The sequence below is a fragment of the Penaeus vannamei genome, chromosome 15 (assembly GCF_042767895.1).
Source record: "Penaeus vannamei isolate JL-2024 chromosome 15, ASM4276789v1, whole genome shotgun sequence".
NCBI lineage: Eukaryota > Metazoa > Arthropoda > Malacostraca > Decapoda > Penaeidae > Penaeus > Penaeus vannamei.
Genome location: NC_091563.1, coordinates 37610231 through 37622730, shown reverse-complemented (window position 1 = coordinate 37622730; position 12500 = coordinate 37610231). Strand labels below are relative to the sequence as shown.

The 12500-nt window shown below is 34.5% G+C and overlaps 4 protein-coding genes across 8 annotated transcripts in view; 1 reads left to right on the top strand and 3 right to left on the bottom strand.

The window, feature by feature from the left end:
* Positions 1 to 750, bottom strand: part of mahj (LisH and WD40 domain-containing protein mahjong) — an 18182-nt gene extending 17432 nt beyond the window's left edge. For 2 of the 3 annotated variants that reach the window (XM_070130724.1, XM_070130726.1), the window contains exon 1: positions 610 to 750. The gene's annotated coding sequence lies outside the window, so the exon portion shown is untranslated. Of the gene's footprint in view, positions 1 to 157; positions 323 to 609 lie in introns of those variants that run through there. The other variant, XM_070130725.1, reaches the window with a different exon arrangement.
* A 220-nt stretch (positions 751 to 970) lies between these two features.
* Samtor (S-adenosylmethionine sensor upstream of TORC1) lies at positions 971 to 4042 on the top strand. 3 transcript variants are annotated; one of them, XM_027373813.2, is made up of 5 exons: positions 971 to 1189; positions 2313 to 2422; positions 2565 to 2716; positions 2864 to 2969; positions 3100 to 4042. In XM_027373813.2, the coding sequence occupies exons 1-5, from the start codon at positions 1114 to 1116 to the stop codon at positions 3904 to 3906; spliced, it is 1251 nt and encodes a 416-aa protein (XP_027229614.2). In that variant the 5' UTR covers positions 971 to 1113; the 3' UTR covers positions 3907 to 4042. The 3 variants fall into 3 exon arrangements, with proteins under 3 accessions (XP_027229614.2, XP_027229613.2, XP_069986828.1); XM_027373812.2 differs by having other exon boundaries at positions 2562 to 2716; XM_070130727.1 differs by lacking the exon at positions 971 to 1189 and having other exon boundaries at positions 2312 to 2433.
* Positions 3943 to 12074, bottom strand: LOC138864220 (uncharacterized). Its single transcript, XM_070130728.1, has 4 exons — positions 11967 to 12074; positions 5689 to 5921; positions 5414 to 5528; positions 3943 to 4634 (listed from the first exon to the last, which is right to left on the bottom strand). Exons 1-4 carry the CDS (start codon positions 12028 to 12030, stop codon positions 4441 to 4443), a joined length of 606 nt encoding a protein of 201 aa, XP_069986829.1. The 5' UTR covers positions 12031 to 12074; the 3' UTR covers positions 3943 to 4440.
* On the bottom strand, positions 6724 to 12342 carry Nufip (nuclear FMR1 interacting protein 1). The gene is made up of 2 exons (XM_027373811.2): positions 12108 to 12342; positions 6724 to 9615 (listed from the first exon to the last, which is right to left on the bottom strand). Exon 2 carries the CDS (start codon positions 9573 to 9575, stop codon positions 7158 to 7160), a length of 2418 nt encoding a protein of 805 aa, XP_027229612.2. The 5' UTR covers positions 9576 to 9615; positions 12108 to 12342; the 3' UTR covers positions 6724 to 7157.
* Between the last annotated feature and the right edge of the window lie 158 nt (positions 12343 to 12500).

Here is a 12500-nt window from a genome sequence, read left to right as displayed (position 1 = left end):
CTGAATATTTTGCTCTATCATATTCCATCAATTAGATGTAAGAGTGAAACAATCATCATACCACGTAAAAGTTTACAAAAGGAACTCTCTGAGATTAAGCCGAAACTTCATTCATCTGAAGCCAATTTCCATAAACTTTGAATTCCATCTTACTGACCCCTGATTATACTTATGGCCTCTGTGCTGACCCTGGTTTGGGGCTGCCAGACTAGTCATAGAGCAGAGGCAAGCACCCACCCCAATTATGGGAAAGTGGAAACGTAAATAACGAAACCACAATCAATGGAAAGTAAACAATCTGCACATGATGTCAACATTCGTACTTTTTCCCGTACACTACCATTACTGAATCAAAACTCCAAAAGCATATCGGGCTTTCTGGACCATCATTCAACTCCTCGTGATGCTCTAAATTATACATGTACTTTTTCATAACTCCATTTGCATCTTGGCAAAATCCCTGCTAAATGTCGACCCTTCAGACCAAACGAGGGAAGTTTGAATCTTGTAAGATGCCACCATAAAGAACCCGTTCCTGGCCATTCCTCCTCAAACGCAAGGACATTCACCCAGTAAACAGCACCTACAGAAGTAACAGAATACACTAACCTGTGTGGATAGACAGAAAATTTATCCCTCTAACTCCAACGCAAGAGTTTTTCTCCACCTGAGCGGCATTCACATGTCCCCTTTCGCCATTGTTTGGGATTAACACGGGAAAATATCCACTTCCACTGACAAATAGGTACCGATGATCTTTTTCTACTTCTCCTGCCTTCTAGTGTCTTAAAGGGAAGTAGATAGTGTTTTTATAATTCTTGAAGGTATTTAAGGGAGTTTTAATTAATCATTAAGCCCCTTTCTACGTAACATATTGGTGACATATTTGCCAGCGCTCACGGACCCACGGTGAACACATGTCCTATGAACTTGAATAAATAGTCTAAAACTTTCAACTCCCGAGCCATACCAAAGACGAATTAAACACAATTAACCCTCCTGAAAACCGGCAATCGCAAATAGGACCTCCCATAATCCCAAATTACCCGGGAATCAAAATTTAGGAACATCCCGGCCCCGTGAGAATTGGGAGTCCAAACACGTCGAGACGAGATGGACGTCGAAGGCAAGAGGCTCGCCGAGATTGTCAAAGGGACGCACAAAAGGCTCAGGAAGCGGTGCAGACAGGGTAAATTTTCGGGGTTCGAAAAGGAGGACGGGAGGTCGAGCGAGTTATGTGGGATTTAGAAGGTCAATTGCTGTGGTATGGAAGAGCTGAAAAGATATCCTCCCAGGGGAACACCGTGGGGGTATTTGGGCTTTGCGGGAGAGCGCAAGGGATATTAATGAGTAATTGCTATGATTTTTTGCCTTTAGATGCTTACCAGTTCTGCCTCGAAACATCACGGCATGACACTGAATTAGGACCATATTGTGTTAGTTTGGAATTCTTGTTAGTGTGTTTCATCACAGTTGGCAGTTAGTGTTTTTCTTCCAAAATGAATAAGAAAACTAGTGGTTTTCTTTTAGAAAGAATGAGAAAATCTAGAATACAGTAGTCATATTTGTGATTTGCATGATTGCCATTAACACAGATTATTGAATGATTTCGTAACTGATAAATATTATGCCCAACATTATTCTGTTCATAATTCTCTTGAGCAAATAATATATTCTAGAGGGCATGTCAGCCACCTGTGACTAGGATATATTGAACGTATGGTTGCCTTGTGGCCACCAAAGCTCATTCAAACAAGGTTATGAATTTCTGAAGGAAAGTAATCTGGTTGATTGTAAGTTATTTGTACATGATAGGGAGGTCGTATCAAGCCATTATTTCTTTGAAAATTCCAGATGAATGCATATTTTGAATAAGACACAATAGTATCAAAATAAGTATATGTTACCTGCTGTCAACAGCATATTGTTTTTTCCTGTGATTGAAGAATGTTATTCCAATGAAACTTGCCTACTCAGACGTATCAAGTTAAAGGATATCTTATAAAATAATTTAAGCACATGTTTTGTATATACGAAGAAATCCACATTAGCAAAGGATTTTTTCTCTTCTTTTCTTTTTAGTTGTAGGTAATTATTACTCCTTTAAAATTGTGCATACCACATACTCTTATACTGACGGGGCTTATCAATAATACAATATTAAAACCTCTGAAGTGTTTTTTTTTAGACCTTCATCTATGTAAGCCCAAATGGTTTACTTTCTGGAGGGAGAGCTAAGTATGTAAAATAACATGGTTTCACAGTTATTTCATACTATAGTGAATAAACTAAAGTTATTTACATGTTTCCAGGTGAAGATGAGGATGAAGTTTGGAAGGATCACATCCAGCATGAAGATGTGTTACGTAGTTATGCAAGCGCAATGCATAGGCTTGCCACCAACCACTGGGAATCTACACAAGTAATTAGATGGTGTATTGAGAGAAGTTTCTTATGATCATTTATTTTTTCTTTTTATATATTTGATATGTAAGATAAATCATATTTTTGTGTGTCTTTAAAATTTTCTAGTCTTAATTATCCCAATCCACTTTTCTCAGCAGGTCAATACTTCACGTGTTACATGGGTTAACAATGCTGTAATACAGTATTATCAAAAAGGAGAAATGACTCGTGTAACTCAAAAAGAACTCCGTAAATTGACACACCTGGGATTAGAAATGGAATGTGATACTTCAGATGGTTGTCTTCAGAAGTAATATATTACTTTTAAACTTCTCTATTTTGCATGGAATTGGAAAATACTCTGTAGATTGTATATTAGCTTTTCCTCATGTTTAATATCTTACTCCGAGTGATGGTGATATTCATAAAAAATACAATTTGTATTTTTATTTTACAGAGAGTATAATAAATTGCAGCTGTTGGATGTTGGCAGCTGCTATAACCCCTTCTCTGTATATGAACATTATGAAGTAACTGCAATTGACTTGTATCCAGCCCAGCCAGTAAGTATTTATGGCACAGAATTAATATGTTTATATATCTATATTGTATATTATATAGAATGAATAGAATTATAGTATAGATAGGATAAAAAAAAACTTTTCTAAACTTCTCTATTTATTTGACTTCCAGTCCGTTAAACAATGTGATTTTCTTGATGTGGAAATAGCCGAGGAGGCAACACTAGTAAAAGATAAGGGAAAGAAGAATTCAAAGGAAAATAGTGAGAGTGAGTCTTCATTGGAGGCTGTAGAAACAACAGCTTCGGAGATTGCTAAAAATGACGTTGATGAGGTGATAAACTTTGTAGAAAAGGAACAGAAAAGCACCCCAAACAGTAAGTCAAATGAGAAAATAGACACAGACTTAGACACAGCTGAAAATGTAACAAGTATTAGTAAGGGTGAAAGTGATGCAGATGTGAAAGAAAAAGAGTGTGAGGAAATGAACAAGAAAAGTGATCAAAGTAACAGTATTAGGTTTTTAAGGAAAGGGTTTTTTGACGTTGTGGTGTTTTGCCTCCTACTTGAGTACATACCATCACCCAAACAAAGATTTCTCTGTTGTGAAAAAGCTTATAATCTCCTCAAGCCTAACGGTCTTCTGTGCATTATAACTCCTGATAGTAAACACCAGAATGCAAATGTACACCTTTATAAATTATGGAAAATTACCCTAGGTTTTCTTGGCTTTTCTAGGGTAAAATATGAAAAGCTAACACACTTCCATGGTATGGTTTTCCGCAAAGGCTTGTGCAAAAAAGCATGGGAGCTAGATGCTGATAGAGAGTTATCTAATATTAGAAATACAAATGTGAAAAGTAGATTTGAAACCATCAGTTATGACAAGATTAAATTTGAGATGTATATACCTCAAGATTTTCAAGAGTTATCTGACAGTGATGAGGAGGTGCCTGAAAAGTGTCCAAAATTATCGTAGTGATCATATAAGGTGAATAAAAAAAAAGGAATTACATTTTAAGTTTTTATTCCATACTCTAGTCCTGTGTATTACTATTTGTAATAGTTTTGTATTTTGTTATATATATTTTTTAAATAAATATATGTATTTTAATAGACTTATTTTGTGATGATCTTACTACCCCTGCATCAAAAACAATATTTTACATTTGTGTCAAATTCATGCACAATGATAACAGAATCAAATGACACTATTTTAAATTAAAACTATCAAATATTATAAAAGATTAAGAGCTAAAACATCTGAAGTACTCTTTATCTAATTACGGATTATGCAGTTATAAATATCAAAATTGTTTGGTGAGACTATTATCAAAAAAATGTTTTAAGGTCAGTGGACTATAAGAATTATTGTGTGATTATGGCATTGATAATGTGTATAAATGAGATTGGCAATAGCACTAAATAAATACAATATTCAACTAGAGTATATTCCCTTCAGAAACAGACTTCTTTCTTTTAGATTTAATTGTTTGTTGAGCAAATCACAGTATCACAACTGCTGAGTCTCCCTGAGCAGAAGTTTAAGGGGGTACTGATGGGTAACAACGTGAGCATGATGTGACCAAAGCGTGATGACCGTGCTGAGTGTGTCACGTGAATTTGTGAAGGGTAATGGAGTGCACACTCCTGCCTTCAGCTCTGTTTCTTTTCTGTAGTCTTCGCACACACTTTCAAGCACAGAAACTGAAATTAAACATAATCATAAATCTGAGAAATTGGAGGAGGATAAAAAAAAAATACATATATATATATGCTGTAATAGGTTGCTAACATATGTAGATGAATTATAGCTTGATGTAAACCTTATTACATTAGACTACTTGAATTTGTACTGCTTACAGTAAGTAATGGTACAATAAATATGTTCTTTATACAAGTACATAAAAAGCCTCAATATATACAACTGGTTTGCCTCATGCAGTCATCTTCCATGCTAACTATTAAAAAGTCAGTTATAACTAATTTCAATGTAGGACTATGATGATCATCAGTTATATACACACATGTACATAAGTATATATACAAATGGGATATCTTTTTACACTGAATTCTTTTGCTTTGAAACTCTACTTTTACAGGATAATTCAAATCTGCCCAACAGCTGCTAATAGCTAGTGTTACTAACCATTAGAAATTGTGGATTGGTATGGTGTTTGATTAGATCTATTCCTTGTGGATTTGTCTCTGTTTATAGGTAATGTATAGTGTTCCTGTGATATTTCATTAGCTATTAAACCTAACAGTAACCAAGTGATTAACATGTGACTTTAGAGTAAAAAAAAATACACAAATTACAGATTTATGTGTGAGGTTTGGGCATTTTGCAGTGTGGAAATATCTGTAGTCCAGCATGGCTTAGGATAAAAGGATACTGGATTTAGGTGTGAGATGTGACATGCTGCGAGTGTATGTGTGGTTATGCATGCATTTTATTTATCTATTCATCTATTTATAGGTCTTACCCATCTGTTCAAGTGTGAGGGTTGAAAAAAGTGGATAATCGCCATCTTTACAGTATAACTTCTGTAGCTTCTTCATCTCTTCTAGCAAGTCATCCAGTATCCTAACACATTGTTGCTAGCAGGGGAAAAGTATCAAATGAACATAGTAAACTAATGAGTACATAAAACTTTTTTTAATTCAATTTTTAAAAAATCAAATCAAAAGAAACTATTCCATTATATAAATACACAGTATGTAGATTTTTCAATGAATTTCATTAAACAAAACTCATTACCATTTTGCTAACTGAAGACTTGAGCTGTAAAGCAGCATTGTGAATCTCTGGTTTCAGTTCATCTTCGCCACGAGCACTAACAACTGCATCAGCCACTTTTTTGAGTTCTAATCCTCCGGCTTTTCTTGCTATCGTCCATTTCTGAGCTGCTGACCAAGCATTTCTTATAATGGAGGATATTATTTCCCGTTTGTTGTATCCTGCTCGGTCATTTCTCGGTAAAGTTGCTACATCTGTACAAAAAGAAAATAAAAAATATTCTATTGTAATTGTCCTTTGCTGAAAATCAGATCTAAATATAAAATTTTTATTTAAAGTGCAGTAACTACTTATTTCTAAACTGAATCCAAGTTCCTATAAGGATCCCATTCCGTACATGAAAGCTGTGACCAGTCATTTCAGTTTAAAACAAGAGGTTTATGCTTTCAGTACTCGTATTTTTTTGTTCCATGTATATTTTACTTTTTCATTCTTTAATGTACTATTCACTTATGTTCAGTATTTCTTCATAGTAATTTTCAGGTAACTTTGGCCTGGTCTTTTAATGTGGTTTACTAAATTCTTATTTTTGTTTCACCTCTCTCTTTCAAAACTAAGTGCTTCTTCCTTTCTGACACTCAAGGTCACTGCCAAGAGAAAGGAATCATTATATTGGCGGTAAATTGCTCTTCAATTTATTGGTTCCATTTACTGTTCTATCTTTTATTTACTTATGATTATTTTGTATGTATATAGATTTTTGTAAATGAGAAAAGGGATTTTTTTTAACAAGCTGGAAAGGACATCAGAACTTTTACTAAACACAAAAATGCAGTAATATTAAAGATAAATTATTGCTAGCATATCAAATTAATCTGTATATTTTTTCTACACTCTCATAATGACCTCCCAGAGTAACTCCTAACATGAGTTTAAGAGTAAGTAGTAAATCCCAATGTTTTAGTTCTTTTTAATATTAGTCACCATTTTACTAACATTTTCTGTTCCCTGTTTAGTTTGATCACTGAGAAAAGGGAAGGGGAAATATAAATGAAATACTTTTTTTAAAGGTTTATTCAACATAAATGAGTTGGTTTCATAACATATTGAATATACACATATAAAAAGGCTATTAAAGGATTTTTCTTTCAAACAGAACAAGTCACTTTAAGGTATCTGTGATGAATCACAAAAAAAATGTCTTCAGCTATTTTTATCCTGCGAAGTTTTAAACACAAAAGCTTGAAAAAAACTGAATACATCTGATTTCACATTTCTTCATAAAGAAATAATACAATATAGTACATTAAAGACAATAAAATTCATTAAATATTCTTCTAATAGTATCTCATACCACATTAAAGGTATTTTTCTTAATTTTCCATTCTAGTATGATAATGCTGGCTATAATCATTGTCTGAGACAGTTCAAGATATGCCTTCCAGTACTTTGTAAGTTAATTTTCCTAATACCTTCAAACATTCCACTGACTACACATTGTTTTCAGTCTGTGAATCTGTAATGTTATTCTCTAACATTTCTACCTCTTCCTTTTCCTCTTTATGATTTGCAATTTCTGCCTTACTTTCTTTCATGTCCTCACTTTTACCATCTGTTTTATTTACTTCACTTTCTTTCTTCTTGCCATCTTTCTCTCCACTGATGGTAGTATCCTCATTAAACATATCCACGGACTTTTCCTCGTTACTTAACTTAATTCTCTTAGCTTCTAATAAGCCTTCTTGTACCTTGTCAGTTAATTTTTCTGGTGCATTCTCACATTCCATTGACTCAACATTGTTTTCACTCTGTGATTCACTTTTGCTATCTGTTTCTACGGCTGCACTTTCTTTCTTCTCATCAATTTTATCTCCATTGATGATAGAATCCTCATTAAATGCACCCGCTGACTTTTCCTCTTCACTTAACTTCATTCTCTTAACTTGTACTTCATCTTTAGTTTCCTCACAATTTGAAAGTTCTTCAGTATCACTTTTTCTCCTTTTGGGAGCATCATTACTATGAGCTACATCATCTTCTAATAGTTGCTTTTTCAACCTCCTAGCTGCTTCTTTATTACTATCACATTTATTCTTTATGACTTTAACAGTTTTGCTGTTTTCACTAGTTATCTGAAGTCCTAAATCTGCCTGGTTGCCTTTGTCTGTAAGCACTGATATGTTACCAATTTGTGAGCTATTGTCTTTTTTTGGTGGCTGTACTATGTCAGATTTCTTCGCTTCATTTGCAGTGGATTCTTCAGTGTCCTTTTCTGCTTTAATACAATTATTTACTTTCTTATCAACACTATTTTTATCATCCAAAAAGTTATTCTTTACAACAAATCGTACACACTGTAGAATTACATTCCTTTCATGTATAATATCTGCTTGCAGAAGTTTTTCCAGAAGAGTCTTGCGTCTTCGTGGCATTTTGCGAGGTTTGGGAGGTCCTTTTGGTGTTTTTTTGCGCTGCATCTTTCTATTTCTCGTTCTGCTTGTAGATTCTTTACTTTGTTCTGTATCTTGCTTCACTTCAGCACTGACAGAAGATTCTTGTTTTGGAACCTCAACTAACATATCTTGGGTCCCTGCAGTATCACCAGACTTATCTTGGCTCTTTGTAACTTCAATAGAGGCATCTGCTTTATCGTTTGCAGAGGAACCTTCATCATTTTTCTTTGGCACAGACTGTGGGTTAACTTTTTCTTGACTAGTAACTGCTTCAACAGTACTTTCATCCTCTGAGTCTGAGTAAGCACCCATTAAAGATCCCAGAGCACCTCCTAAAATAAGTTGTCCTTTATCATCTGCTGCCTTATTATCTTCATCCTGCCAGTCCTCATCATCACTTATGCAAATATTCTCCTCTTGCTCTGCAGTGTCCTCTTTATCAACATTTATGCTCTTGTTTCCAAAGTAACTGACTTCTCCTAATTCTTCATAAAAGCATTTGGTTCCTCTGAAGGCACGCACACCATCCCTTGTCTCATCATCCGAATCTAAAAGGTCTACTTTCATGACTGCCTGAGGTAGCCTGTTTAATGCTTCCTGTTCTTGTCTTTTCCTTCTGAATTTCCCTTTACGTTTGCCTTCGTCTTTACCTCTCTCACTCTGTGCCTGCTCTCGTTTAACACCTGTAGTTGCATTACTAGCACTATTGGTGTTCTCCCCTGCTGTATCATTTTCATTCTTACTTGTAATACTTTTGATTTTATTCTTAAAAGGTTTTTTACTTACACCTAGCTTCTCTCCCCTCTTCAGTTTTTCTATTTGTTCTGCTCTTCGTATTTCTGCTCTCTGAATACTTGGAAAGCGTTTCTTTCTCTCTGCAATCCACGTCTCATCATCAATTTGTAAAGAAGCAAAGTTGACAAGCATATGTTGGTTATTTATGTGTTGGTCAATAACCTTGATATGTGCACTGAGTTTGCACTCAGGAAATGGGCATTCAACATGATCTTTAAGGTGTTCTTCAAGTTTCTGTTTATTGTAAAATGTTCGATTGCAAGGTCCACAAGTGATGGGCTTCCTGTTATTTCCCTGAAAGTATTTTCCAGAACCTTGCTGGAAGTTTGAATTTCCCATTGGGCCTCTGGGCTGATAGCCATTGTACCCATGATCATTCTGCCATCCATAACCATACTGAGAAGGAAGTGCAGGTAAGTGGCCTAAACCAAGACTGGCCTTGCTTTCCTCCATCATACTGTGCACTTTTCTACATTGTGCTTGGTATGCCTCATGATCTTCCGGTTTATTAGTTGCTTCTGATGCTTTGCGTAGCTGGTTGCAAACCTGCAACTGGGCAGATATCTCGGGAGTCATCCAGTGCTGTCCCTGAGGTTGGCAGCCATGATAGTTCTTCCTCTGGGGTAGGTTTGCAGATGGGGTTAAAGTACCACCTTCCATCACTGCCTTACAGTTGAGGACAAAAGTGTTTCATCCAAATCTGTTGACAGAAAGGGTTTGAATCACTAAGCAATCACTTTGAATTATGATGTACCCTTACATAGATGAAGAATCTTGCACTGTCAATCTCAAGATCCCCAGGGTAATAATCATAACCCTTTCTATGTTTTTAAAAATAAACAATAAAATAAAATAAATATATTAATAAAATCATATATTGGTAAGGTAATACTATACTGCATATATAATTACATGTCATTTTCATTTTTAAATGTGGCAAATATAAACAGATAATTTAACACTGTTCATAAAATTTCAACTTCACTATGAATCAATTTCCATAAGTAAATATTACTAGGGAATATATAAACACATTTAAAAAATAATAATACACTGACAGTACGGATATTACATTTTTCATCATAAAACATTTATCAATGAAAAGGTTTTTAAAATAGGGTATTTTTGGCATCATTATCTTTTAATAAATATTTAATCTAAGGTAGTACGTAACAACACTGATTTATACTCTTATGATTAAATACAAATGACAATTTTCCTTTGTTCTTCGCTAACATATAACAGTTTCCAAATCGGAAGCTTATCATTGTCTACAAATAAAAATGTAAACTTTAATTAAATATCTGTTCTTTTATAAATAACCTAAACAACCAGATATGAAAGATTGTAAAGTGTATTAATACAGAATGACTTAAATTATCAGTTTTTCATATAAAACAAAACAAAAATGTTTACCTTTGCATCACAACACTTACAAATAAATCTTTCTAGCTTCTGTTGAGCTTGGTACTTTCACTCAAAATTATTTGGTGACCAAGCTTAAATCTCTTTGCATGCTATAATACAGAAAACTACCAGATAAACAAAGAATATGAATTTCAACACAAATCTCTGAGTAAATATCAAAAGTTTAACCAAATAACTAATTACAGCCACACAAACAATGGAGAGAAAAATATACTAAAATTTAAAGCTGGAACATAGATAAAAAAAATAATAACCATTTCACCTTCTGCTTCTGAGGGATAGTCCAGGCTCTAGATAGAGTCTGTATCTTTAGGATGGTTTTGTTCATTTGCTGGAGGATAAAGACCCTGAATCCACATTAACACTTCTTGCAACTGTGATGAACCCCATAACTGGCTGCTTGCACAACTGATAGTATTACATATAAAGATGACAGAGGTGACTGTATAGCTGATGGATGTAATTAGACATCAACACATCAGAGGTATAAGAGTACCATGACTATGATAAGGCCCACATATGGAAAAAAAAAAATGTTGGTTACCTGTTAATTTTCAATAAGTGCATAATCAAAGTGTGCTCTTCACAGCTTCCACAATCAATACTTTTTCTCACACCTGATATATCACTAGAGGGAGCTATAGATTCCTTATTGGGGTAAATTTATAATAAATTGGCATTCAAATGTGTTAAATGGTGCTGGAGACTTGGGAGTTATTTATTTACATATTTGACATTCTCCCTTAGCTGTTAATCTTTTATGGTAAATCATACTATAAGTACTGTATCACTGATACTAATTCTCACTTTAGTGAAATTCTCATGATATGTACTGACCTTGTATAGTTTAGTTAACTCCAACCACTGATGATAATATTGGCAGCATCTAGTACTGCTGCTTTGACACCTGTTGGCATTCTCATAACTTAATGCTGTGCCACTAAAATCACCAGCTCTCATGGAGCCTCTGCACAAACCTTTCTAGCCAGGGTTATTGCATATGCCTTTTATATGTTGGTAACAGTGATTAAATATTGCCATAAGATTGTTTTCTATAATTAACTCTAATTTCCCTGATAAATGTTAAATCCTCTTTGGTTATCATGACCAATACTGATCCACAGACTAAAGCCTACTCTAAGTAGACAGCATCCATCATTAGCCGTTCATATTCATGTTGTTAGTATCAGCTGCACCCACTTGGATATACATGGTGACTGTAACTATATCATCAATGAAACTGCCAATCAATGTATTTTAATGGTAAAACAAATGGCTTACTATTGCTACTGAAAATATAGTCATGGCAATGGCCATGAAGAAAACAAACAAAATAGATTTTAAACAATAATCAATCAAAAACTAAAAGGTAGCCCACTAGCTCACACCACAATGACCAGTGATGTTTTGCATTTCATACTAAAAACACTAAAAACTTAGAACAAGAACATTTTAGCACCAAATCTTGAGTATATTCCTGGCAATATAACATTTGACTTACTACATCTTGTGGTTGAGGTTTATTGGCCTTTGCCCAATTTCTAAGTTGGGAAATCACAGCACGTCCATGCAATCCTAACTAAAATACAATCTCACACAAGCACTAAACGACCGTAGACTAACCTTTCACACAAAAATAATCCAATAGATGACAACTTTGAACAATATCAATAAAAGCTTCCGACATTAACGCTGAAGTTCTAAATCCTGAAATTTTAAAAGCGTCACATTATCACTTCACAAATTCGCAAAACTACGACTCACCAGTTTCCCCGAAGAGTGAAGTTGTTTCTTTCTTCTCGCGACTCTGGCGTTTACTAGAACTCATAATCAACTTAATAATCCCTGTCTTGAATCCTCATCTGCTCTCTTCTTCTTGCCTGGATGAAGTTTTATGAGGAACACTTCAAGACTTCAATGAGAAACGCCCATGAAATAACGCTGGTGATCGCGGTGTCAGCTCGTGCTCAAGTGTTTTTGGTCTTCACGTGTGTTTGGCTGAGGATAACAGGCGCAATATATTATTTGCATCTTAGAATAAAGTGAGAATTAATAATCTAAAGTGGTACTTAACTTGTAACACCATTTATAAATAACCGTATCCTTAAACTTGACTAGATATATAGTACAATTCTTTAAAATATATTTATACGTTTA